This window comes from Pogoniulus pusillus, chromosome 8 (assembly GCF_015220805.1).
Source record: "Pogoniulus pusillus isolate bPogPus1 chromosome 8, bPogPus1.pri, whole genome shotgun sequence".
Lineage (NCBI taxonomy): Eukaryota > Metazoa > Chordata > Aves > Piciformes > Lybiidae > Pogoniulus > Pogoniulus pusillus.
Window position 1 is genome coordinate 19455045 of NC_087271.1, and position 27840 is coordinate 19482884.

Sequence of the window (27840 nt, forward strand, 5' to 3'; positions counted from 1 at the left end):
GGGTGCAGCATGACCTTGTGCAGAAGAGATCTTCACCTGAGACCGAGCAACCAAATAAACCTGGTGGCCAGCAGGCAAGCACAGCGTGGGCCAGCAAACCATCAGCTGAATTATTAACTTCCACATTGTTCCTGTAATCAGCCTAATTTATTGACATAGCTGCTGGAATAGTCCATTTCCAGTAACTCAGATAATTCTGCTGTGTCAACACCTCGGGGCTGGCGAGGGAAACGGGTCCCAGCCACCCACCCTGGTGGCTTTGGGATCTTAAACTCAGGGAGAAGATGGAGAGGAGTCAAAAAGAGCTTTTCAGGCCAAAAGTAGTTCAGGTGTAATTTCTCACAAAAAGTGATGGCAGCTGAAGGTCTCTGCCTGCCTGATAAATGAGGTGTCACAAGCAGGCTCTGGGTGACAACAGGTGGCTGAAACCAGACCCTGCCAGGCTTAGAATGGTGCTGGAGGTCAGTGAGCTCAAAGCAGCTTCATAGGGCTGTGCTGGATACCCAGGCTGGGAGTGCTGAGGGAATGGGCAGAGTGTGTGGAGCTTGTCCTGCTGCCCATGACAGCTTCTGTGGCCTGAACTTGGCACCCCCAGCACCCTCAGCAAGTGTGCAGGTGGCACCAAGCTGTGTGGCACAGGCGACTTGCTAGAGGGCAGGGATCCACCCAGAGGGACCTGGACAGGCTGCAGAGGTGGGCCCAGGCCAACCTCAAGACATTCAGCAAGGCCAAGTGTAAGGTCCTGCACCTGGGTAGAATCCCAAGTACAACTCCAGGCTGGGTGGGGAATGGCTGAGAGCAGCCCTGAGGAAAGCCCCTGGGGGTCTGGGGTGATGAAAAGCTCAACATGAGCTGGCAGTGTGAGTGCAGCCCAGACAGCAACTGTGTGCTGGGCTGCAGCAAGAGCAGTGTGGGCAGCAGGGCAAGGCAGGGGATTCTGCCCCTTTGCTCTGCTCTCCTGAGAGCCCACCTGGAGTCCTGTGTGCAGTTCTGGAGCCCCCAGCACAAGAAGGACATGGAAGTGTTGGAGCCAGTCCAGAGGAGGCCACAGAGATGCTGAGAGGTCTGCAACAGCTCTGCTCTGAGGACAGGCTGAGAGAGTTGTGGCTCTGCAGCCTGGAGAAGAGAAGACTTTGAGGAGACCTTGGAGTGGCCTTCCAGTATCTGAAGGGTGCTACAGGAGGGCTGGGGAGGGACTATTGACAAGGTCTTGTAATGACAGGATGAGGAGGAATGGGTTTGAACTGGCAGAGGGGAGATTGAAACTGGATGTTAGGAAGAAGTTTGCAGTGAGGGTGGTGAGACACTGGCACAGGTTGCCCAGGGAGGCTGTGGATCAGAGTCACAAAATGTGATCTTTGGTCACATTCTGTGATTCTGTCATCCACAACCTCCCTGGAGGTGTTCAAGACCAGGCTGGATGAGGCCTTGAGCCACTTGTTCTAGTGGGAGGTTCCTATGGCAGAGGGTTGGAACTGGATGAGCTTTGGGGTCTCTTCCAACCTAAACCATTCTATGATTCTATGACCTGCCACAGGTGCGTGTGGGAGGTGCAGACCACAATCAAGTTCCAAACCCTCCATGGCACCAATGTGCTTTGCAGGAAAAAGAGCCAACCATGTTCTGAGGATGGAGGAGGACATCCACAGCCAGCTTGGCCTGACTTGCAGCATCTGCACCTGTTGCCTGTTGGTATTGGCATGGTCATGATGCAAAGGGGAATGCTCTTGCTCAAGGGCAGCCACGATGAAGTGCTTTTGGCTGCAGTGTAGCAGATAAGATCCAGGTTCTACAGGAAGCAGGGATACAAGAGGAAATGGCCTCAAGATGTGCCAGAGGAGGTTCAGGTTGGATAGTAAGAAAAATGTCCTCACAGTAAGCTTGTCAGGCACTGGAACAGGCTGCCCAGGGATGTGGTGCAGTCACTATCCCTGGAGTTGTCTAAAAGATGTGTGGCTGTGGTGCAGAGGGAGCTGGTTTAGCAGCAGTGGTGGCATTGTGAGCTCTAGGTGAGTGATTGGACATGGAGAGCTCAAAGGCCTCTGCCACCCTCAATAGCTGTAGAGAGCCACAATGTCTCCCCACAGCCTCCTTTTCTCCAGGCTGAACAGCCAATGGCATCCTGGCCTGGCTCAGGAACAGTGTGGCCAGCAGGACCAGGGAGGTTATTCTGTCCCTCTACTCAGCACTGCTCACGCCACACCTTGAGTGCTGTGTCCAGTTCTGGGCTCCTCAATTCAAGAGAGATGTTGAGGTGCTGGAAGGTGTCCAGAGAAGGGCACCAAGGCTGGGGAGGGGCCTGGAGCACAGCCCTGTGAGGAGAGGCTGAGGGAGCTGGGGGTGTGCAGCCTGCAGAAGAGGAGGCTCAGGGCAGACCTCATTGCTGTCTACAGCTACCTGAAGGGAGGCTGCAGCCAGGTGGGGTTGGTCTCTTTTGCCAGGCACCCAGGGACAGAACAAAAGGACACAGCCTCAAGTTGTGTCGGGGTAGGTCTAGGCTGGATGTTAAGAGGAAGTTCTTGCCAGAGAGAGTGATTGGCATTGGAATGGGCTGCCCAGGGAGGTGGTGGAGTCACCTCAAGAAGAGGCTGGGCGAGGCTCTTAGTGTCATGGTCTGGTTGATTGGCTAAGGCTGGGTGCTAGGTTGGACTGGATGAGCTTGGAGCTCTCTTCCAACCTGGCTGATTCTATGATTCTGTGAGCCCCAAGGCTTGCAGCTGCTCCTCACCAGCCCTGTTCTCCAGACCTTTCACCATCTTAGTTGCCCAAGTCTTCATCCCATGAAGTCTGAAGCAGGGTAGATCCTTCTTTCCATCTCTAAGCCCAAGAGCCACTGCAGCATCTGCCTTTCTTTTCCCTGGTGGATGCACAGAGTGGCCACGGCTGCCCTGTGTGCAAACAGCCTGGATGTGAAGGGAGGTTGGAGGAGCTCTGTGACATCAGAGTGTTTACCATAAATCACAAGAACTGGGGCTTCCTATCAAAACAGAGAGGCCCACACTGTAAATACACTGTCTCAGCAAAATGCATTTCAACAACTCCCACATAGCTCATCCTCAGGGCTGCTCTTTCATCTCCCGTGCTGGACTGAGGGCAGGGAGAGGAGCTGCTGTGCATCCACCTTGAGCATCAGTGCTGGGGGTCAGTGATGCTGATCTGAATTTCAGTGTGATGCCAAGCCTGGGTCTGCCTGGGTTCTCCTATCCTGTGCTCTTCCCTGGTGAGGCCACAGCTGCAGTTCTGGGCTTCCCAGTTCAAAAGAGACAGACAACCACTGGAGAGAGTCCAGTGGAGGCCCCAGAAATGCTGAGGGGCCTGAAGCATCTGTGTGAGGAGGAAAGGCTGAGAGCCCTGGGGCTGTTGAGCCTGTGGAAGAGCAGCTTGAAAGGGGATCTGATCAGTGCTCAGCAGGAGATAAAGGATGTGTGGAGGGCAAGAGGATGGGGCCAGACTCTTTGCAGGGGTGCCCAGTGACAGGAAAACGGGCATGTCCCACAACCTGAACTCAGGAGGATCCATCTGAACAGAAGGAGAAACTTGGTTGTGAGGATGCTGGAGCCCTGGAGCAGGCTGCCCAGAGAGGTTGTGGAGTCTCCTTTTCTAGGGAGATTCCAACCCCAGCTGGGCATTTTTCTCCTCCTGGGCAAGCTGCTGTGGGTGCCCCTGCTTCAGCAGCAGGGTTGGGCTGGATGATCTCCAGAGGTGCTGCTATGCAGGGATTCCAGGATTCTGAAGTCAGAATTAATGCTTCTTTTGACTTCATCCTTGAAAAATCTGGATCTTGGCTCTCATCCCAACTCCCCACCATCAGTTAAATGGACAGTTTCTCTTCCCACTTCCCAAGGAATGTAACTGCTGAGGGAAACCAAGCATGGAGGCTTGGCTCTTGGACATCCAACACGAGATTTTGCCACCCAGGAGCAGGTCAATCACCAAGCCTATGTCAGCCCTGGTGTCGGCAGTGCTGGGGGAGGGTTGAATTCGCCCCCACAGGGAGCACTGCCACCCTCTAGGCTGCAGGTGTTGGGCTGTGCTGGTGTCCCAGTGCTGGGACAATAACTGCCCACTGCTTCCTGAACCCAGGACAAGCTCTGGTGAGCTTGGTGCTCACTGCAGTGCCCATGATTCTGCCGGGAGAAAACTGGGAACCCACCGAGGGAGCAGCAGGTTAATTTATAACCTGTTGCTCTCCAGAGAAATGGCTGCAGATTAATCACGCTCAGGAAGGAGCTGGGACCCAGCCAGCCCTTCTCAGAGCAAGAATCTCAGGGACATTAATCCCAGCCCAGCTTCATGGTGCCATGAATGCCTTTAAATTGGTGGTGAGCCACAGGACTCAGCCTGTAAACATCTTTCCGGTCCTGCTGCTCTTACCAATAGCTGTTGGAAAAGGTCCACCAGCCCCAAGCTGGCTGGACCTGAGCAGCCTGGGGATTGCAGGATGTTGTTTCATGAGTCTGAGCTATTGTTTGCTTGGAAGTCCTCAAGGATCTTTAGGTTGGAGCTTATGGAGAAAGTCCTTGAAAGGGTTCTTAAAGACTGGAAGAAGCTGCCCAGGGAGGTGGTTGAGGGGGTTTGAAAGGGGCAGAGATGTGGTGTTGAGGGACATTGATTAGCATAAGCCTTGGCAGAGTTAGAGAATGGTTGGACTTGATGGTCTTAAAAGCCTCTTCCAACCAAAACAATCCCATGATTCTGTAGAAAGTTGCCCTGGGCACACATCCCCCAGAGGTACTTCAGCCCCTGTCCAAAAGCTTTTGCTGTATTGGTGGGATCTAAAATACTCCACTGAGTACAGAGCACCTTACCTGCAGGCAGTTGGGTGCTCACACTTCCAACAGAGAGAATCATAGAATGGTTTTGGTTGGGTGAGACCTCCAAGGTCATGGAGTCCAAGATCATTGAGTCCAACCCTTAAGGCAGCACTGCCAGGGCACCACTAAACCAATGCCCTCAGAACCACATCTCCATGGCTTTGAAGCCCTACCAAGGATGGGGACTCCACCACTGCACTGGGCAGCCTGGGACAGGCCCTGACAACCCTTCCACAGCAGAAATTGTTCCTCATGTCCAACCCAAACCTCCCCCAAGGCAACGTGAGGCCTCCTGTCTCTTGTTCCTTGAGAAAAAGAGACCAGCCCCGACCTGGCTTCAGCCTCCTTTCAGGGACTTGTAGAGAGCCTGAAGGCCTCCCCTCAGCCTCCTTTTCCCCTGGCTGAACAACCCCAGTTCCCTCAGCTGCTCCTCACCAGCCCTGTTCTCCAGACCAACCTCATTGCCCTTCTCTGGACCTGCTCCAGCCCCTCAGTGTTATTCACAGAAGCACAGAAACATCCAGGTTGGAAAGGACCCTCAGGATCACCAAGTCCAACCTAGAACCCTACTCTACAAGAGTCACCTTCAACCATAGCCCTGAGCACCACATCCAAACCACCCTTAAACACATCCAGGCTGGGGGACTCCACCACCTCCCTGGGCAGCTGGTCCCTCAGTTGCTCCTCCCCAGCCCTGTTCTGCAGACCCTTTCACCAGCTTCACTGCCTCTCTTTGGGCTTGTTCCAAGTGCTCAAGAGGAGGTTAATCACTTGTGGGACCTCTGGTGCTCACTCACCCCCACGTTTCCAGATCTTCTGCCTGTCTGGGTCAAGTCTTCACAACCTTCAAGGAGAAGAAATTGTTCTTCATGTCCAGGCTAAACCAGGTTGACAATCCTTGCACCTCTGGGCAGGGACCTGTGCCTCCTGATCACAGGATGAAGCTGTTTCTCCTCACAGGGAGCCTTTTGGGGCAGCTTTCTGCCATCTCTGGGCAAGCAGACCTATTGGCTGATGTTCTTTCTGCTGCTCTTCAAGATAAAAGAGATCTGATTTCTGTGGTTGCATCTCTTCCACCTCACACCTTTAGTGGTCTCAAGCACTCTGATGGGTTTTCTCACCATATCTCTGCTGGTGGTTGGCTTGTTTTAAAACTGAGACCAAATGAAGTGATACCAGGAGAATGCAGATATGTTGTGGGGGCTGGGGCCAGGCAGTGAGATGGTGTTGCCATGACTTGTGCTGACAAGCAGAGAACCACAGAATGGTTTCAGTTGGAAAACACCTCTAAGACCATCAAGTCCAACCATCAACCAAGAGAGGAGCTGCAGCAAAGCCTTGTAGAAGGCCTTGGAGAGCTCATCCTGGTGCTGCTGGGAAGCTGAGGGCCAGGAGCTGCAGGAAACCATGCTGCAGAGGTGTACCCAGAGATGGGTGCTGCAGGTGCTGTCCCACCAGGGAGCATTTCTCTAGGGCAGAAGTTCATTTCTAAGCTTTCTAGAAGGTATCCTACTGCTCTTCTGCAGGCTCAACAGCCACAGGTCTCAGCCTTTCCTTCTCACAGAGATGCTCCAGGCCCCTCAGCATCTCTGTAGCCTCCATTTGGCTCTCTCCAGTAGTTCCCTGTCTCTTTTGAACTGGAGAGTCCAGCACTGGATCCAGTTACTCCAGAAGTGGCCTCCCTAGGGCTGAGAAGAAGGGGAGGAGAATCTCTCTTGACCTGCTGGCCACACTCCTCTTCATGCACGACAGAAGCCCAATGGCCTTCTTGGGAACAAGGGCACATTGCTGGCTCGTGGGGAATTTTTTGCCCCCCAGAACTCCCAGATCCTTCTCCACAGAGCTGTGCATGGTCAGTCCCAACACATTATTTAGCCAGAAGCCTTCCAGCAGATGGTTAATGGAATTCTGCCAAAGCAGCACCTGCTGGTGGAGCACAACAGGTCCTGACAGGTTTCCAGAGATGAGATTTTTATCTGCATGACCTCCCAGCTGCTGCCCTGTGGGGGACTGTGCAGGCACCAGCTGGGTCTGCTGCGTCACTGTGGGTGTCACAGTGCCTGGCTTGCTGCCCACCGAGCTCACACCTCTGGGTGCTGGCTGGGGAACACGCAGGAGCAGGACTCTCTGCAGCCTCAGATCTGAGCCCCTGCTCAGTGTATGGAACCAGCTGCCCTGGGGAGGTTGTGGAGCCTCCCTCTCTGGGGGTATTCAAGAGCTGTGGGGGTGCATTCCAGTGTGATCTGCTCTAGGTGATCCTGCTCTGGCAGGGGGGCTGCACCAGATGAGCTTCTGAGGTCCTTCCAGCCCCTGACTTTCTATGATTCTATAAGACCTTCAGCCAAGCCTGTGCATCAGAGCTCACATGTGGGTGGCCAAACACAGTCCCTTATTTCATAAAGTCATAGAATGGTTTTGGGTTGGGAGGGACCATAAAGGTCATAGAATAAGAACAGAATCATAGAATGGTTTAATGGTTTAGGTTAGGAGGGACTTCAAAGCTCATCCAGTTCCAACCCCCCACCACAGGCAGGGACACCTCCCACTAGAACAGGCTGCTGAAGGCCTCATCCAACCTGGTCTTGAACACCTCCAGGGAGGTTGTGGAACAGTCACAGAACATGATTGAAGATCACAGGGCAACCTGTGCCAGTGTCTCCCCACCCTAACTGTAAAGAACCCTTTCCTAACACCTACTTTAAATCTCCCCTCTGCCAGTTTAAACCCATAGATCATCCAGTTCCATTCCTTTACTTTCTTTGCATTATTATTTATTGGCTTTTCATGTTTTGCAGGTTTAAGACTAAACATTTTGAGCATCTAAAGTAGATTTCTAGAGAACAGTGACTCTGCTTGCATCATTAGTACTCAGCACTGGTCAGGACACACCTTGGGCCCTCAATTCAAGAGAGATGTTGAGGTGCTGGAAGGTGTCCAGAGAAGGGCAGCAAGGCTGGGGAGGGGCCTGGAGCACAGCCCTGTGAGGAGAGGCTGAGGGAGCTGGAGGTGTGCAGCCTGCAGAAGAGGAGGCTCAGGGCAGAGCTCATTGCTGTCTACAGCTACCTGAAGGGAGGCTGTAGCCAGGTGGGGTTGGTCTCTTCTGCCAGGCAACCAGCAACAGAACAAGGGGACACAGCCTCAAGTTGTGCCAGGGGAGGTCTAGGCTGGATGTTAGGAGGAAGCTGTTGGTAGAGAGAGTGATTGGCATTGGAATGGGCTGCCCAGGGAGGTGGTGGAGTCACCATCCCTAGGGTTGTTTAAAGAGGAGGTTGGATGAGGCACTTAGTGCCATGGGTTAGTTAATTAGAAGGGTTAGGTGATAGTTTGGACTGGATGATCCTGGAGGTCTTTTCCAACCTGGTTAATTCTGTGATTCTGTGATTAGGATAAGCAAGCCTGACCCAAGTCCCATGAGACAGTGCAATGTGTTTCTGCCATATTCAATGACCTTCAGAAGAGAAACAGCAAATGACTTGGATATGCTGGACAGTTGGGTGAGAAACCTCATGAAGTTCAATCATAGAATAGAATCATAGGATCATAGGATCATAGAACCATAGAATCAGTCAGAGTTGGAAGGGACCACAAGGATCATCCAGTTCCAACCCCCTTGCCATGGGCAGGGACACCTCACTCTAGACCAGGCTGACCATATTCAAGAACCATATTCAAGAGCCTCATCCAGCCTGGACATAAACACCTCCAGGGATGAGGCTTTCACCACCTGCCTGGGCAACCCTTGCCAGGCTCTCACCACCCTCATGCTGAAGAACTTCTAACATCCAGTCTGAATCTACCCATTTCTAGCTTTGTTCCATTCCCCCCACTCCTATCACTACCTGACAGCCTAAAAAGTCCCTCCCCAGCTTTCTTGTAGCCCCCTTCAGATACTGAAATGCCACAAGAAGGTCACCTGGGAGCCTTCGCCTCTCCAGACTGAACTGAGTTGGCTCCCTCAGTCTCTCCTCACAGCAGAGCAGCTCCAGCCCTCTGATCATCCTCGTGGCCCTTCTCTGGACACCTTCCAGCACCTCCATATCCCTCTTGTCCCAGGGGCTCCAGAACTGGATGCAGTACTCCAGGTGGGGTCTCCCCAGTGCAGAGCAGAGGGGGAGGATCCCTTCCCTGGCCCTGCTGCCCACACTTCTCTGGCTGCAGCCCAGGCTCTGGTTGCTCTCTGGGCTGCAGGTGCAAGTGTAGTGCTGTGCAGCTGGGGAGGAAGAAGCTCCTGCAGCAGTACAGGTGAGGGGTGACCTGCTGGGAGGCAGCTCTGTAGAGACAGACCTGGGAGTGCTGGTGGACAAGAAGTCCTCAACGAGGCAGCAATGTGCCCTTGTGGCCAACTAGGTCGATGGTCTCCTGAGGTACCTGGAGAGGAGCATGGCCAGCAGGTCAAGGGAGATTCTCCTCCCCCTCTACTCTGCCCTGGCGAGGCCACATTTGGAGGAGGGACACTCAGTGAAGATCATCTTCCAAATCACAGCTGTTCTTGGCAACTCTTCTGCCAGGAGGTCCTCCAGGAGAAACAAGTCCTTCCTAAAGGGCTTGCTGGAGCATCCCCTGGGTGACTGCCCAAGGGCAGAGAGCCCTTTGTTGTGCAGACCTCTCCTGCAGCTGGGGCAGAGCCTGGGCGTTAATGTCAACAGCCACAGGCCGGTGGAGAGCCTGGGATCAGTGCTTGGCAGCTAATGACATCAAACCCACCTTGAGTTAAATGCCCAAAACCTAGGATCTCACTGCAGAGCTGGAAAACCAGAAGTGAACACTCACCACTCAGCGGGACCTTTGCTCCAAGAAGGACATTGAGGGGCTAGAGCAGGTCTAGAGAAGGGCAGTGAAGCTGCTGAAAGGGTCTGGAGAGCAGGGCTGGTGAGGAGCAGCTGAGGGAACTGGGGACGTTCAGCCTGGAGAAGGATGAGACCTCATTGCTTTCTGCAACTCCCCTAAGGGAAGTTGGAACCAGGTGGGATTGGTCTCTTCTCCCAAGGAACGAGTGATAGGACAAGAGGAAATGCTCCTAAGTTGCTCCAGAGGAGGTTGAGTTTAGACAAGAGAAACAATTCCCCTTGAGGGTTGTCAAGGTCTGTTCCTGGCCTCCCAGGACAGTGGTGGGGTCCCCATCCCTGGAGGGGTTTCAAAGCTGTGAAGATGTGGTGCTATGGTTTGGTGGTGACCTGGCAGTGCTGGATTGATGGTTGGACTTGATGAGCTTAAATGTCTCTTCCAACCAAAACAATTTTGTGGTCTATGGTCAGCCCAGAGAGGCAGGGGCTTGGTCTGGATGATCTCCAGAGGTTCCTTTTGAGCTCTGCCATGCTGGGATTCAGTCTCCATTCTCCATCCATTGTGGCTTGCTGGGAGTGGGCAGAAGAGAGGGCAATGGGTGAGAATCCTGTAGCTCTGCTCGCTAGGATGGATTGTCTCAGAGAGGGGTCTTGGGTGAGCACTGGGGGCTGTGCTCCCACCTCCAGCTCAGTTTGAGATGTTTGAAATCATAGAATCCCAGACTGGTTTGGGTTGGAAAGGACCTTCAAAGGTCACCTAGTTCAAAGCCCAGTGGTGGGCTGTGCTGGTGGCATTGTGTCTTGTGCAGGAGTCGAGGAGACAGCAAACTGCTGTTCTGCTGAACTTTTATTCTGACTGATAGGACACACAAGGGTTTGGAACACAAACAAGGCAGCTTTTAAGGCAAACAATGATCTCAAAATAATTTTTCCATGCACTGCAGTTCCCATAAGATCTCAGCCAGAAGCACAACAGATCAAACCCAGCATTAGAAACACTGCTCTGGCAGGACTGAAACACAACACAAAGGGCTTCCCAAATGAAAGGCAACACAAAGACACCTTCAGTGGGAGGGTAAAGCTGTCCCCTAGGTTGAAACTCTTGCAATCCGTGGGTGCATTCCTCCATCTGTGTTCCCTGGTGACCCCCACGGCTGGCACAGTGCTTCAACTCCTCCTCTGTAAACAAGTGAAAAGCAGAGGTTCTGCCCCACTTGCTGAGCTTTGAAGTGGCTTCTTCATCTCACCCCAGCCAAAGATGGGCAAAACGCCTCTTGCCAAACACAAGTGTCCTGTTTCGCTCAAGAGAGGCTTGGTGTAATCAAAGTGTCTGAAGTGAGATAAAGTTAAACCACCCCTGACATGAAGGAACCACAAGGTCATGGCCAGTTCCCCTGGAACTAAACAAATCCCTTCCCACAGCTGACTCAGGGCAGGTTGGATGAAGCTTTTCTCATCACCACGTGCCTGGAGGTGTTCAAGGCCAGGTTGGAAGAGGCCTTGAGCAACCTGGTCTAATGGCAGGTGTCTCTGCCCATGGCAGATGGTTGGAACTGGATGATCTTTAAGGTCCCTTCCATTCCAAACCTTTCTGTGATTCTACAGGAAAAAGCAGCACTGTGCTCTTAGAGCTGCTCTGAAGGGGGTTTTGGTGGGGGGGAGGATTTGCTCTTCCTGGCAGAAAGATTTCTCCCAAGGAACAAGAGGGAATGGCCACAAGTGGCACCAGGGCAGGTTGTGGTTGAATGTGAGGAACAATTTCTTGCCCTAAAGGATTGTCAATGCCTGGCTCAGGCTGCTCAGGGCAGTGGTGGAGTTTCCATCCCTGGAGGGGTTTCATAGGCTCACAGGATGTCAGAGGTTGGAAGGGACTCAAAGAGCTCTTACCCACAAGCTGTGGAGATATGGTTTAGCATGAGGCTTAGTTGGACTTGGCAGTCTGAAAGGTCTTTTGCAATGTAAATGCTTCTGTGATTGGAAGAACTTCTCCATCTCTGTCCCACAGAGGATCCCAGACGAGCTGCAGGCTCCATGAGTGCGACTGCTGAGAGCTGCCTGGGCAGAGAGTGACTCAGGCTGGTGCTTGAGGTCACCATGACATGACTGCTACAAGTGGCTGGGCTTATTTGTTTTAGGACACTTGTGTACCAGCCACTGAACAATGCCACTCTGGGCAGCAGAACAGGCTCATTTTGGCTTCTGCAGTCATTTGTTAGAGCAAACCTGACTCCTGGAAGCTGCTCTTCCAAAGAGAAGGAGCAAACATTTGATGTCACCTTGTCCTCCAAAGTGCCCAGGAGTAAATGGACCTGGCTAGTGGCAACACCAACCTGCAGGGCTCTGGCATGGTGTGGCTTCAAGTGGGGTTCCACAGGGTGAAGGAAACAGACATAAAATCATACAGCCATACAGCTGTTTTGCTAGGAAGAGACTTTTGAGCTCATCAAGTCCAACCTTCAGTCTAACACCATCCTGGCCATTAAACCATGTCCCAGAATGCCATAGCCACACACTTCTTTGTCACCTCCAGGGATGGGGACTCCACCACCTCCTCAGGCAGGTTGTTTCAGTGCCTGACCACTCTTGCAGGAAAGAATGATTTAGGTCCATCCTTTCACTGGATTTCTCCTTCTTCTTAGTTCTTGGACAAACTGCTGATGACACCAAACTGAGTGGAGGGGCTGCCACCCCAGAAGGCTGTGCTGCCATTCAGCCAGATTTGGCCAGGCTGGAGGGGTTGGCAGGGAGAAATGGAATGGAACTCAACAAGGGCAAAGGTAGAGTCTTGCACCTGGGAGAGAACAACCTCAGGGACCAGTATAGGCTGGGGGCTGACCTGCTGGAAGGCAGTGAAGGGGAAAAGGATCTGGGGGTCCTAGTGGATGAGAGGACCATGAGCCAGCAATGTGCTCTGGTGGCCAGGAAGGCCAATGCCATTCTGGGGTGGATTAGAAGGGCTGAAGTTGGTAGGTCGAAAGAGGCTCTCCTGCCACTCTACTCTGCCCTGATGAGGCCACATCTGCAGTACTGTGTCCAGTTCTGGGCCTACCAGGTCAAGAAGGGCTTGAGAGTGTCCAGCACAGAGCCACAAAGATGCTGAAGGGAATGGAACATCTCTGTTAGGAGGAGAGCCTGAGGGAGCTGGGGCTGTGCTGCTTGGAGAAGAGGAGCCTGAGAGGTGACCTCATCAATGGTGATAAAGATGTGCAGGGTGAGTGGCAGGAGGCTGGAGCCAGGCTCTGCTGGGTGATGCCCAGTGCCAGGACAAGGGGCACTGGGTGGCAGCTGAGGCATAGGAAGCTTCATGTAAACATGAGGAGGAATTTTTTCCCTGTGAGGGTAACAGAGCACTGGAACAGGCTGCCCGGAGAGGGTTGTGGAGTCTCCTTCTCTGGAGGTATTCAAGAACCTTCTGGATGTGCTCCTGTGTGATCTGCTCTAGGAGATCCTGCTCTGACAGTGGAACACTGAAATGGGTTAGAATCATAGAATTGGAAGAGACCTCTAAGACCACCCAGTCCAACCATCAACCCAACACCACCATGGCCACATGGCCATTAAACTATGTCCCTCAGAGCTATGTCCACATATTTCTTGAACACCCCCAGGGATGGTGACTTCACCACCTCCCTGGGCCCTGCAAACAGGGTTTATTGCCTTCAGCTCATAGGCACTGAGAAGAGAGGCAGAGTCTGAAGCACTGTGGCCCTGCGGTTTGCGGCTGGCTTGTGAATGAAAGACAGACACAACCTCTTAGGTTGCACTTGAAGGCCACCCAGATAAAATGAGATGGATGCAGGCAGTGGCTTCTGCTGTCAGATTAAATAGTTTTGTTTGGCTGATCTTAAGATAAGGACTTGGACGAGGCAGCAGCAGAAGGAGGAAAGTCAGCAGCCAGCCTCTTGTTTGAGCAATGACTTCTACAAACAAAGGAAGAGGGGGGAAAATGAAAGCTCTCTGCAGAAGATCTCCAGCAGACCCAGGACTATGTTTGCCTTTGAGCCTCCTGAGTTGGGTATTTCATGACACACAGCCTATGGAGGACAACTGCATGGGATGGGATGGATCATTTGGGTTGGAAAAGACCTTTGTGCTCAGCACCCTCCCTCTGATATTAGACCGACAGGATCATTGTGGGTGGAAAAGGCATCAAAGGCCATGGAGCCCAAGCATTAACCCAGCACTGCTGGGGCACCACTAGCCCATGTCCCTCACCACCACACCTCCATGGCTTTCAAACTCCTCTAGGGATGGGGATTCCACTACCACATTGGTCAGCCTGGTCCAGGTCTTGACAACCCTCCTGGGGGCAAAATTGTTCCTTGTGTTCAACCTAAACCTTCCCTGGAGCAAGTCAAGGGCATTTCCTTTCATCCATGGTCACTCTCCCAGGAATCCAGCCTCTTACTCCTGCTTTGTACTTTGTAGTGGCTCAGAAAACCTGAATCCTCTGTATAAAAAATCTGCAGTCATAGAATCATCTGATACTAGGGAGAAGAGACCAACCTCCACCTGTCTCCAAGCTCCCCTCAAGGACTTGTAGAGAGCCAGAAGGTCTCCCCTCAGCCTCCTTTTCTCCAGGCTGAACAACCCCAAGTCCCTTAGCTGCTCCTCAACAGCTTCATTGATCTTTGGACCTCCTCCAGCCCTTCTGGGAGTGAGGGGTTGGAAACTCAACCCAGAATTTGAGGTGAGTCCTCACAGTGCCCAGTACAGGAGGACAATCCCTGCCCTGCTCCTGCTGGCCACACTACTGCTGATCCAAGCCAGGGTGTTGGTGGCCTTCTTGGCCACGTAAGCACAAGCTGCCTCATCTCCAGCTGCTCACAACCAACATCCCAAGGCTTTTCTCTGCTGGGCAGTTCCCAGCCACTCTGCCCCCAGCCTAGAGCCTTTGCGGGGTTGGTGTGACTCAAGTGCAGCACCCAGCACTTGGCCATGTTGGACCTCAGCCCACTGGCCCCAGCACTTCCATCCAGCCCAGCCAGGTCCCTCTGTACCTCTGCTGTACACTTATTAGATTTTCTTCTGTTTGCACTTAGCTCCACCCAAGAGGCCATAAAACAGGAGACAGTGAAGCTGTCACCTGGAAAAGGGTGAAGAAAGTGAGGAAAAAAGTCATAGTCACAGAATGGTTTGAGATGGAAGGGACTTCAAAGACAATCTAGTTGCAACCTCTCCACTACTAAGAGTCCTGAACATCAGCTGTGACACGGAGGGATGGATTGGAGCTCAGTTTTCCAATTATTATAGAGTGGTTTAGATTGGAAGTGACCTCAAAGATCATCCAGTTTCAACCCTCCTGCCACAGGCAAGGACACCTCCCACTAGAACAAGTGGCTCAAGGCCTCATACAACCTGGTCTTGAACACCCTCCCTGGGCAACCTGTGCCAGTGTCTCACCACCCTCACTGCAAACAACTTCTTCCTAACATCCAGTTCCAATCTCCCCTCTGCCAGTTCAAACCCATTCCTCCTCATCCTGTCATTACAAGACCTTGTCAGTAGTCCCTCCCCAGCCCTCCTGTAGCCCCCTTCAGATACTGGAAGGCCACTCTAAGGTCTCCTCAAAGCCTTCTCTTCTCCAGGCTGCAGAACCTCAAGTCTCTTGTCCTGTCCTCACAGCAGAGCTGCTGTAGCCCTCTCAGCATCTTGGTGGCCTCCTCTGGACTGGCTCCATCAGCTTCATGTCCTTTGTGTGTTGAGGGCTCCAGAACTGCACACAGGACTCCAGGTGGGCTCTCAGGAGAGCAGAGGAAAGGGGCAGAATCCCCTCCCTTGCCCTGCTGGCCACACTGCTCTTGCTGCAGCCCAGCACACAGAAGGACCTGACAAATACCCTCCCTTCTTGGCTCCTTCCAGTCTGCTTTATTTTGAGCATTCACAAAGCTGAGATTTGTCCTTCTGGTGGTATGACTCAGTCACAGAATGATAGGGATTGGAAGAGATGCCTCAAGATCATCACAGATGATCACGGAAAGAAGAAACAAACTCTTCTGGGGTATTTTTTTTCGGCCACTTCACATTTTAGCACTGAAGAAGTTTCAAGAGGCATCTTCACTACCTAAAAACCATTTGGTATTCATTCAAGATCTGGACCTGAGCATTTCCAACTGAAACAACTCCTGTCAGAACAGGAAGAAGAACATTTCTGTTCTCTCACAACCTGTTTATCACTCTCTCCATCTGCTCAGAGACCACCACAACCACACCAGGCTTGTTCTGTGAGAAGACTTCACAGGCTGCTGCTTCAAAAATAGTCAAAAGCTTTCTCACTTGTGCTGCTCGTCCCAGCACCACCTCCTCCTCAGCAGATGACTTGACTTCAGCTGCATGCAGAGTGAGGATCTACCAGGCCAGACCCACGTGGTGAGACCCGTGACATCTACAGATCTCACAAGAGAATGAGATCTCCTCAATGGGACGACAAAATCTTTTCAGGTTTATGACATTAAAATCCAGGTGAAGACTCCTTTAATTCTTGGCTGTTTAGTCCCTTTCTCCCCTTGTCCCTCCAGAAAAAGAAAAGGAAAAAAAAAGGAGAAAGAAGAACTCTCTGAAGCAGCTAATCACAGAACGGTCTGAGTTGGAAGGGACCTTCAAGATCACCTAGTTCCAACCCACCCCACCACTAGCCCAGGTTGCCCAAGGTCTCATCCAACCTGGCCTTGAACATCTCCAGGAAATGGGCATCCACAACCTCTCTGGGTAACCCCTTCCAGAGTGAGTCTCTTTAATCTCCTGAATCTGCTCCAGGTGTTCCCTGACAGCAAACCCATTTTTCCTAGAATCAGAATGGTTTAGGTTGGAAGGGACCTGAAAGCTCAGCTGGTTCCAACCCCCTGCCATAGGCAGGGACACCTCTCACTAGAATGGGTTGCTCAAGGCCTCATCCAGCCTGGCCTTGAATACCTCCAGGGAGGGAGCATCCACAACCTCCCTGGGCAACCTGTTCCTACCTGAAAGCAAGAAATTTCATATTCAAACTCCACACCTGGGGCAGCCACAATGTGACACTGTGCAGCTCAGTTATGGACAGAAGGTAGGAACAACAAAACTCCCTTCTGCCTTGGAGACTGATGGCAGGTGGGAGAAGTCTGCCACTCTAAGTCACCACATCTCAGGACCCCAGCATAGTGAGTGGGAGTTGGAAGGGAATCCTGGAGCCCACCCAGTCCAATCCCCCTGCTAAAGCAGGCTCCCAATGGCTGGGTGGGTTTGGAATCACTCCAGGAGGCTCCACCACCTCTCTGAGCAGCCTGCTGCAGGGCTCCAGCACCCCCAGGCCCAGCCAGTAACACCATTCTCAGCTGCTTCTGCAGACGCTGATGTGCCACAGAGAGCCCAATTCCCAGCAAGGTTTCCACTGCTGCATGGCAGGAGGAGCTTCCATGCCCACGCAGCAGCGCTCCCTCAAGCTGCTGGCCGTCGGATCTCCTCTGACAAGGTGATGGACCTCTCCTTCCACTCGTTGTTAGAGCACTTGGAGACAGCGTTGGCTGCCTGGCAGAACTTCTGCAGGAGGATCTTCCTGAGCAGCAGGTAAACCCAGGGATCCAGGATCTGGTTCAGTGAGGCCAAGCGCACTGCCGTCAGGAAGAAATTGCATTCCTTGTGCAGTTCTGGGCTCTGGCCTTCGCTGGAGAACCTCTTGCAGTGGTCAAATGATGTGTGGCTGAAGATCATCTTCAGCATCATGATCTAAGGGAAGTCAGGAGGAAAAAAAGGACAGATGTTAAGAGCCTGTTTATGCCTGTGTGACACTACAAAATAAATAGCTCTGGAACCGAAATCACAGCACCACATCATGGTGGAGTTGGAAGAGACCTCTGGAGATCAGCCACTGCAAACCCCCTGCTAAAGCAGGGCACTCACAGCAGCTTGCCCAGCATCACAATGCCCACCTGGGGTTGGAAGCTCTCCAGGCAATGAGACTCCACAACCTCTCTGGGCAGCCTGCTCCAGGGCTCCAGCACCCTCACAACAAACAAGTTTCTCCTCCTGTTCAGATGGTTCCACTTTGTGCCACTCACCCCTTGTGCTGTCCCTGGGCACCACTGAGAAGAGTCTGGTCCCGTCCTCTTGCCCCCTACAGGTCCTTTATCTCTTGCTGAGCATTGCTCAGACCCCCTCTGGGGCTGCTCTTCTGCAGGCTCAACAGCCCCAGGGCTCTCAGCCTTTCCTCCTCACAGAGATGCTCCAGGGCCCTCAGCATCTCTGGAGATGGACTCTGTCCAGTAATTCCCTGTCTCTCTTGAAGTGGGAAGCACAGAACTGCACCCAGGACTTTAGCTGTGGCCTCCCTAGAGCAGAGTAGATGAGCAGGAGAACCTCCCTTGACCTGCTGGCCACACTCTTCTTCAAGCACCTTAGGAGACCATTGTCCTTCTTGGCCACGAGGGCCCACAGCTGGGGGAAAATGCTGAGCAAGTTGTCAAGCAACCTGTTGTTGAAAAACCTTTTTTCTCTCTCAACCAATTCAAAGTGTGATCAGAGGAGCTCAGTGTGGGGATGGAGAGACAACCACATCACCTTCCAGCTGTCAGCAGGTTCTCTTGCAGATCCCATGCTGAAAGAAGGCAGCAGAGGCTGTGGCCTTTGCTTGCCCTACACAGGAAGCTGTGTGCTATACTCTAGAGCTTCAAGACACATTTGAACAGGTTCCCCTGGGAGGTTGTGGATGCTCCCTCCCTGGAGGTGTTCAAGGCCAGGCTGGATGAGGACTTGAGCAACCTGGGCTACTGGAAGATGTCCCTGCCCATGGCAGGAGGGGCTGGAACTGGATGAACTTTAAGGTCCCTTCTAGCCCAAGCCGTTCTAGAATTCTACCAATCTATGAAGAGGACCTTGGCTGGAAAGGGAAATTGCTGACCTTGCAGAAGTGACTTCTCGAGGCTCATTTCCCCATGCTGACACTACCACAATTACAGGGAAGAACTGAAATATTCCTTCACCAGCTGAGCTCCTCAGAAGGTTGTTTGGAGCAGCAAAGCTCAGCAAAAAGAACTTCCAATCCCAAAATGTCCTCACTTTTTCAAAAGCTGCTTTGTTCTATGACTTCTGAAGGTAGGAATTCAGAGTTTAAGGTTAGGAATTGAGCCAAATGAAAAGAAAAAAAGTTTAACATGAGAGTTTTGGGCTGGGAGTCAAGAAAACCTTTTAAAGTCAACAAAATCCTCCACATTTTCCTCTACTGAAAGCCACAGACAGCATTTTGTGGCCACCTGACCTACATTTCCTTCTCCCCCCTCCACAGTTCAGCTCCCCCACTGAACAGAGATGGATTTAGGAGTCTGGTTCCCAAAATGCCCAAAAATTCCATGGCTAAAAGATGTTTTTCACACTGTAAAGTGTGCTATCTATGTAGAAGATTCCACAGCTGATGTTTCCCATACCCCCAGTACACAAGATCTGACCCCAGAGCCTACAGCTACACAGAGGTTGATTTTGGGGGGCAACTGAACTGCTGGAGTGCTGGGCCCAGCTCTGGGACCCCAGTTCAAGAGAGACAGAACTGCTGGAGAGAGTCCAGTGAAGGCTCCAAAGCTGCTGAGGGGCCTGGAGCATCTCTGTGAGGAGGAGAGGCTGAGAGCCCTGGGGCTGCTGAGCCTGCAGAAGAGCAGCCCCAGAGGGGATCTGATCAATGCTCAGCAAGAGCTAAAGGACCTGTAGGGGGCAAGAGGATGGGGCCAGACTCTTCTCAGTGGTGCCCAGAAACAGGACAAGAGGCAATGGGCACAAGCTGGAACCCAGGAGCTTCCACCTAAACAGGAAGAGAAAATTCTTTGTTGTGAGGGTGCTGGAGCCTTGGAGCAGGCTGCCCAGAGAGGTTGTGGAGTGTCTTTGTGTGTAGAGCTTCCAACCCCAGCTAACCACTGTGATGCTGGGCAAGCTGCTATGGGTGCTCCTGCTTTAGCAGGAAGGTTGTACTGGATGGTCCCCAGAGGTCATAGAATCATAGAATCAGTCAGGGTTCGAAGGGACCACAAGGATTATCCAGTCCCAACCTTGCTGCCATGGGTAAGGACACCTCACACTAGATCAGGGCATCTAAAGCCTCATCCAGCCTGGCCTTAAACACCTCCAGGGATGAGGCTTCCACCACCTCCATGAGAAACCCCTTCCAGGCTCTCACTACCCTCATGCCAAAGAACTTCCTCCTCACATCCAGGCTCAATCTACCCATTTCTAGCTTTGTTCCATTTTCCCCAGTCCTAGCACTGCCTGATAGCCTAAACCCTTCCAACCTCACCAAGCTGGGATTCTGTGACTGACTTTACTGTCCACAAGTCCTGCAGGTCCACGTTTTGGTGTCTCTGCTGTGTAGGTCAAGGAGATGGATGCTACCCAGAGTGGCTCTGACACACACCTCCTCCACTGTCTCTGCAAAGCTCAGGGCTAGCACACACTGAAGAAGCTGCCAGCCAGTCCTGCAAGCACAGCCAACAGCCCACAGCAGTCAGTGATTCACAGCCCTGCCCAACTGGTTGTCTCCATCCTTGTGAAAGAGCCAAGGCAATGGGCACCAGCAGCAGCCCAACCCCAGTGACCCCAGCCAAGGTTTCCCACAGCAGGCTGAAGTGTCAGACAGAAAGCTCACATCTGGGCTGCTGTGGGACAGGCAGAGCAGGAGTGAGCAGAAGCAGAGGCTTTGTGGGAGCATTTTTCCATTCAAAGAGATATTCTGGGTGCTCAATAACATTTTGTTGACCTTGGACAGACTGAGATGGGCCTGGAAGGCCCCAGCAGGACAGGAGAATTATTGTTCTTCCTTTAAATAGCAGCAGTTGAGGATTCCAGCCTCTGCCCTTCATTCACATCAACAGGAAAAGAAGGAGCCCTTGGTAAAACGTTTTAGAAGGCTGGGGACAGACAGCTGCAGACCACATCACGCAGCCACTGCTGCACCAGAGCCACACATCCACAACGCCCCCACTCCCTCCGGGCTGCTTAGGACACCGGCACAGCTGGAGCAACCTTGCCACAGCATCTGCCTGCTGTGCCCACCAGAGTCCAGCATCCTCCACCTCCTGATCACAGAATCATGGAATTGCTTTGCTTGGAAAAGAGCTCCAAGATCACCACATTGAACCCTGAGCCCTCCCGATGCGGATGCAGCATTGCCAGGACACGAAAGGCAGCAGCAAAGAGTCAAAGAGTGAATGGTTGTGCCCGCTCCGAGCCAAAGGAAGCCACACCACACCTGGCACTCCCAGTATCCCAGAACCCCAGCATGGTGGGGGTTGGAAGGGAGCTCTGGACATCACCCAGTCTGACCCCACTGCTAAGGCAGAGGCACCCACAGCATCATGAGCCAGCAGCGGCCACGAGCCCAGGTGGCCAAGAAGGCCACCAGCATCCTGGCCTAGATCAGCAATAGTGTGGCCAGCAGCAGCAGAGAAGGGATTGTCTCCTATGCTGTGCCCTGGTGAGGCCACACCTTGAATCCTGCGTTGAGTTATGGGCCCCTTACTCACAGAAGGACATTGAGGGGCTGGAAGAGGTCCAGAGAAAGGCAATGAAGCTGATGAAAGGTCTGGAGAACAGGGCTGGGAAGGAGCAGTTGAGGGACCCAGGAGTGTTTAGTTTGTGGGAGAGGAGGCTGAGGGGAGACCTACAGGGTCTGGGTTTCTAGGGAATTTGAGTATGTGGAGGAGTGACTGAGGGAGCTGGGGATGGTTAGTGTGAGGAAGAGGAGGCTGAGGGGAAACCTCATTGCTGTCTACAACTACCTGAAGGGACACTGTGGAGAGGCTGCTGCTGGGCTCTTCCCACAGCTAATTGGAGACATAACAAGGGGGAATGGCCTCAAGCTGAGGCTGGGTAGGTTTAGATTGGACATTAGGAAAAGGTTTTTCACAGAGAGAGTGTTCAGGGAGTGGAATGAGCTGCCCAGGGAGGTGGTGGAGTCACCCAGCCTGGATGTGTTTAAGGTTGGTTTGGATGTGGTGCTCAGGGCTATGGTTGAAGGTGACTCTTGTAGAGTAGGGTTCTAGGTTGGACTTGGTGATCCTGAGGGGCTTTGCCAACCTGCCTGTTTCTGTGATTCTGTGAACTGGGGGTGCTCAGCCTGGAGGGAAGGGGTCTGAGACCTTCTGGCTCTCTATGACTCCATGGAAGGAGGTAGGACTGAGCTGGGGGTTGGTCTTTTCTCCCTAGTATTATGTGACGGAATGAGAGCAAATGGCCTGAATTGGTGTCAGGGGAGGTTTAGGTTGGACATGAGGAACAATTTATTTCCTGCCAGTGGTCAGGCATTGGCACAGGCTGCCCAGGGAGGTGGTGGAGTCCCCATCCCTGGAGGTGTTCAAGAAACCTGTGGACATAGCACTTGGGGACATGGTTTAATGCCCATGGTGGTGCTGGGCTGATGGTTGGACTTTATGATCATGGAGGTCTTTTCCAACTCAAACAATTCTCTGATTCTATGACAAAGGTCTGAAAATCCCTGGATTCCTCTTCCAGCTCCATTTCTTACAGCTGCTGGATGAGGCAGCTGCAGGTTAAATGAGTTCCACCACCAGCCATTCTCTGGGTATGCACTTGCATCACTCCATGGGCTCTCTTCCAGAAATCCAGCCTCCTAGACCTGCTTTGTACTTTGTAGTGACACAGAAAACCTGAATCCTCTGTACAAAAATCCTGCAGTTATAGAACTGTCTGACACTAGGGAGAAGAGCCACCCCCCACCTGGCTCTAGCCTCCTTCCAGGGGGTTACAGAGAACAGTGATGTTTCCCCTCAGCCTCTTTTTCTCCAGGCTGAACAACCTCAGCTCCCTCAGCTGCTCCTCACCAGATCTGTTCTCCAGACCCTGCACCAGCCTGGTTTGCAGAACACAAAGCTTGGAGAAAAAGCTGCCCAGACAGAGAAGCTCTGCAGAGCTCCACAGAGGAAGTTCCATGCTTTCAAGTGTGGCTGCTGGTTCACAACTTCACTTTGGCTCACGTTCATGTCGCCCCGAGGGACAGGAGTCCTCCACACAACCATAACACACATGGAAAGCACTGCCAAGCAGTAGCTCTTCAACTGGCCCTGCCTTTCACTGGAAGCATCAAGCTCCTTGCCAAGTAGTCAGGTCACCTTCCACAGCCAAGGTTCAGAGGAGCCCTCCCCTCCTTCTCTTAGCAGCAGCCCAAGAGCCTTCTGGAGCTCTCAGGGGTGTTTCCCACAAGGTTCTGCTCCATTAACTCATCCCATTAACACTTCCCACACACACACTCTGCAGAGCTTTGACTTCTGACCGTTAAACCTGCAAACCACCAAGAGGAAACACAGAATGGTTGAGTTGGAAGAGACCTTCGAGATCATGGAGTCCAGCCACTAACCCAGCATTGCCAGGACACCACTAAACCATATCCCTCATCTCCAAGGCTTTGCAACCCTGCTGGAGGCTGCAACTCCACTGCTTCCCTGGGCAGCCTGGGACAGGTCTTGGCAACTTTTTTTTGGAGAAAAAAAAATTGTTCCTCCTGTTCAACCTAAACCTTCCCTGGGCCAACCTGGTTTCTCTTGTTCTGTTGCTTCTTCCCTGGGAGATGGGAGCAAAGCCCACCTCATTCCAACATCCTTTCGAGAGTTGCATAAAGACAGAGTCCAACCCCCCTGCCACAGCAGGACCATACAGTCTAGCTCAGACCACACAGGAACACATCCAGACAGACCTTCAAAGTCTCCAGAGAAGGAGACTCCACAGCCTCTCTGGGCAGCCTGTGCCAGTGATCTGGGACCCTTCCAGTCAAGAAGTTCCCCCTTGGTTTAGAGCTGGAACCTCCTGTGCTGCAGCTTCCATCCATTGCTCCTTGTCCTATCCCAGGGAGCAAGTGAGCAGAGCCTGTCCCCCTCTCCTGACCCCCAGCCCTCAGGTATTGATAAACATTGATTAAATCCCCTCTCAGTCTTCTCTTCTCCAGACCAAACAGCCCCAGGTCCCTCAGTCTCCCTTCATCAGGCAGTGCTCCAGTCCCCTCATCATCCTCACAGCCCTCCACTGGACTCTCTCCAGCAGATCTCTGTCCCTCTTAAACTGGGGAGCCCAAAACTGAAGGCAGTACTCAAGATGAGGTCTCACCAGGGCAGAGTAGAGAGGGAGGAGAACCTCTCTCCATGTCCTGCCAGGAGTGAGAGGCCCAAAACTGAACCGAGGACTTGAGATGTGGCCTCAGCAGTGCCCAGTCCAGGGGGAACAATCCCTGCCCTGCTCCTGCTGGCCTCACTATTGCTGATCCAACCCAGGATGCTGGTGGCCTTCTTGGCCACCTGGGCACACATTGGCTCATATTCAGTCAGCTGTCAGCCAGCACCCTGAGGGCCCTTTTCCACCAGACAGCTTTCCAGCCACTCGGCCCCCTCGCTGATTTTTCTGATCACTCAGGTTCTGAAGGAAAAGAAAAAACAAAATTCCTCACCTGAGAGCTTTTCTCTAGATGTGACCAGGCTGGAGGGGCAGGACATGCTGCTGGAGGGGCAGGACATGCTGCTTTGCTCTGCAGTCCTCACTGGATTTGCAGTGCTGCTTTCACATTTTGCCTTCGTCAGAAGCTGTTAATGATCTCTAGGAAGTTAGCTGCCAGCCTCTGGCTCACCTCGGGGCAGGGTCAGTTTGGAGATGGGTGGAATTTATAACTAATTTACAAGGGTAATATTACTAATTTGTTTTCCATTTTTACCTCCTCCTCGTCAGCTGTCAGTGCTGTCTGCCCCTCCTCTTGGTCTCAGCCCCAAGATCTCTGTGCTCAAGGAGGAAAAGTCCTTCTCTGGCCATAAAACATTCAGTTTCCCATAACTTCATAGAATCACAGAATATCAGGGGCTGGAAGGGACCTTCAAAGCTCATCTGGTCCAGCCCCCCTGCCAGAGCAGGATCTCCTAGAGCAGATCACACAGGAACACATCCAGATGGTTCTCGTATCTCCAGAGAAGGAGGCTCCACAACCTCCCTGGGCAGCCTGTTCCAGTGCTCTGTCACCCTCACAGGGAAAAAAAATCCCCTTTAGGTTCACATGGAACTTCCTATGGCTCAACTTCCTCCCAGTGCCCCTTATCCTGCCACTGGGCAACACTGAGAAGAGACTGGCTCCAGCCTCCTGGCACTCACCTCTTACATATTTGTAAATATGGGTGAGGTCACCTCTCAGTCTCCTCCTCTCCAGTCTATAAAGCCCCAGCTCCCTTAGGCCCTCCTCATAAGGAAGATTTTCAACTTCCTTAATCATCTTTGTGGCTCTGTGCTGGAGTCTCTCAAGCAGCTTCAGAATTAGCATAGCCAGCTTCAGCCCTTTGCTGCTCACGGATCCACTGATGACAGCAGAAGTTGTCTCCTTTTAGATGGGGTATTTGGCTTCCTGGGCGTGCTCCTGTCCCACATGTCAGCACAAGGCATGGCTAAAGCCCCCCTCTACTCCCAACTCATAGATTCATGGAATGGTTTGGGTTGGAAAGGACCTGCCCACATTTCTTGTAGCCACCTTCAGGTACTGGGAGGTTCATGAGGAACCTTCCAGCTAGGTTGGATGAGGCCTTGAGGGACCTGTTCTAGTGGGAGGTGTCTCTGCCTATGGTGGGGGGTTGGAACTGGATGAGCTTTGAGGTCCCTTCCAACCTAAACCATTCTATGATGCTAGGAAAACCCAGTTTGAGAAGAAAGGGTGTTAAAGTGAGGAATAACAAAGAGGTGGAAAGAAATGCAAAGGTCCTTAAAAACAGAAAGAAAAAGCTCAGAGTGCTGCTGTACACCAGATATGGTGACAAGCAGGAGGCCCTCACGAAGCCCTGAGTGCTGGCTCGCTCAGGAAGCGCCAAAGGAAGCTTTGTTACGAGATGGGAGCATATCAAAGATGGTCAATGGCTGCTCCCCCCGGGCACAGGGCTCCATCACTGTAAGGTCTTGATAAACCTCACAGGTTCCCCTAAAAGAGGGACAGAAAGCTCTGGCTCCCCTTGTCCCACCATCTCCAGACCCCTGTTGTGCTATGGAGTAGGCAGAAGACGATGAGCAGGAGCACAACCTGTCCTCCCTGCCTCTGCAGCCAGCACCAGCTGCTCCTCTCTACGTCTGCTTGGTGCCTGCTGCTCCCTGCCGTAAGCACTGCCACTTCAGTGTCCTTCTCCCAGACCCACAGTCTCCTTCCTTCTGTCTTTCTCCCCTGTACAAGACCCTCACTTTCCTCAAGGTCCCTCCTTTTGGCTCCAGTTCCTTTGCCTTTTTTCCAAACAAGCTGCACTTTGGCTATCCTGATAGACCTCTCCTAGCTTCTCCTCAGCTTTCCACACCTGATATCCCCCAAACTTTGTCCAGTCCCTGCTTTTTCTTCTCACTGGCCATTCATAGCCACGCACTTCATGAACCACAGGCTCACAGGATGGCAGGGGTGGGAAGGGACCCAAAGAGGTCATCGAGTCCAACCTCCCTGCCACAGCAGGGCCATGCAATCTAGCTCAGGTCACACAGGAACACATCCAGACAGGCCTTGAAAGGCTCCACAGAAGGAGATTCCACAACCTCTCTGGGCAGCCTGTGCCACTGCTCTGGGACCCTCACAGTCCCCCTTGTGTTGAGCTGGAGCCTCCTGTGCTGCAGCTTCCACCCATTGCTCCTTGTCCTATGCCAGGGAGCAGGTGAGCAGAGCCTGTCCCCTGCCTCCTGTCCCCCAGCCCTCAGGTATTGATAGACCTTTCTTAAAACCCCTCTCAGTCTTCTCTTCTCCAGACCAAACAGCCCCAGAGCCCTCAGTCTCTATTCAGGCAGTGCTCCAGGCCCCTAATCATTCTTGCAGCCCTACACTGGACTCTCTCCAGCAGATCCCTGTCCTCTTAAACTGGGGAGCCCAAAACTGAAGGCAGTACTCAAGATGAGGTCTCAGCAGGGCACAGTAGAGGGGGAGGAGAACCTCCCTTGATCTGCTGGACACATTCTCCTTCATGCACCCCAGGATCCCATTGGCCTTCTTGGCCACAAGCAGCACATTGCTTTGAGAAACAGAGGTTACTCTAAGAACCTGAACCGAGGCTCCTCTTGGAAGCCTCCAGCTGCAGAGGAAGGAGGGAGCAGGTCTGGGGCTAACCCCCGGCGTGCGTGCGAGGTGACCTACCAGCAGCGGTGACCAGCAGGCTGAGAGCACACACATGATCCCCAAGAGCTGGATCAGTGTCTCCATGGTGATTCTCCCCCACTGCTTGCTGGAGCGCGGCGCAGCCCCTTTGGTCCGGCACCGAGACACCAAGGCCTCGATGGTGGCCAGGTTGCAAGCCACCGTCACCACGAGGGACAGGAGCCCCAGGACGGCAAAGGCGCAGGCGAAGAAGTGGCTGCCGGCGAGCTGGCCGCCGGCAGTGCTGATGAAGCACCATGTGCCGGGCCACTGCAGCGCGTAGCGGCCCAGCCCGGCGATGGGCAGCAGGGCGAAGGCCAGCACGGTCACCCAGATGCCCAGCAGCACCGCCTTTGTCACCCGCGTCTTCATGTGGCTGGCGTACCAGTGCGGGGCGCGGATGGCCAGCGTCCTCTCCACGGCCATGGCGCTGGCGATGAAGAGCGGGCAGAGCCCGAAGACGGTCATGCTGAAGCCAAAGAAGGAGCAGAGGTGACCGGAAGGGTCAACGGCGTCCCAGGAGCGGTTGGCCAAGTAGACGGAGATGACGATGGGGCTGGTGAGCAGCTGCCCCAGCAGATCGGTGAGCGCCAGGGAGCCGATGCACAGCAGGAAGGACCTTTTCCGCCGGCTCTCCTTAGCCCGGTAGCTCCGGGAAACCAGCAGCATGGCCAGGGCATTGCCCACGATGCCCGTGATCATCATGGTCAGCGGGAACGCCACCGACACGGCGCTGCAGCTGTCGGCGGCGGCCGCCCGCCCTGTCCCGTTGCCCAGATGCCCCATGGCGCTGGGCTCGGTGCGGTTGGGGCCGCCCTGGCACTGCTGCCAGGGGCTCATGGCAAAGGGTCACCGCGGAGGCGGCAGCGGGGAGCCGAGGGGCCGCTCCATGGCGCTGGACAGCGAGCGGCGCACCAGGCAGCGGCAGGCGCGGAGAGCAGCGGGAGGCAACAGCTATAAAGCGGGGCGGGAGGGGAGTGCGAGGGGACGGAGCCTCCCGCCCCAAAGGGAGGGGACGGGCGGGGCAGCTCCGGCCCCCACCGCGCCGCCCTCAGCCGCCGGACTGCGAGCGCTGCCCTGCCGCCAAGGAGGCGTCGGGGCGCCGGCAGCATCGCCCGTGCACCGCCGCCGGGATGGCTCCCAGGGGGCGGGG

General features: G+C 53.4%; 1 protein-coding gene across 2 annotated transcripts; it reads right to left on the reverse strand.

Moving 5' to 3' along the window:
• Positions 1 to 134: 134 nt before the first annotated feature.
• PTGER3 (prostaglandin E receptor 3) lies at positions 135 to 27652 on the reverse strand. Of its 2 annotated transcripts, XR_010303076.1 has the most exons (3): positions 26688 to 27652; positions 15427 to 17299; positions 135 to 889 (listed from the first exon to the last, which is right to left on the reverse strand). XR_010303076.1 is itself a non-coding variant. In XM_064147503.1 (2 exons), the coding sequence occupies exons 1-2, from the start codon at positions 27525 to 27527 to the stop codon at positions 17012 to 17014; spliced, it is 1128 nt and encodes a 375-aa protein (XP_064003573.1). In that variant the 5' UTR covers positions 27528 to 27652; the 3' UTR covers positions 10428 to 17011. The 2 variants fall into 2 exon arrangements, 1 of the variants encoding a protein (XP_064003573.1); XM_064147503.1 differs by lacking the exon at positions 135 to 889 and having other exon boundaries at positions 10428 to 17299.
• Positions 27653 to 27840: the final 188 nt, after the last annotated feature.

Excerpts from the sequence above, each read along its gene's own strand:
- PTGER3 (XM_064147503.1), bottom strand. The coding sequence starts at position 27,527 with ATGAGCCCCTGGCAGCAGTGCCAGGGCGGCCCCAACCGCACCGAGCCC. Across the intron at positions 17,300-26,687 it reads CCTGCTGGTCACCGCTGCTG|ATCATGATGCTGAAGATGAT; the intron begins GTAGGTCACCTC and ends GACTTCCCTTAG.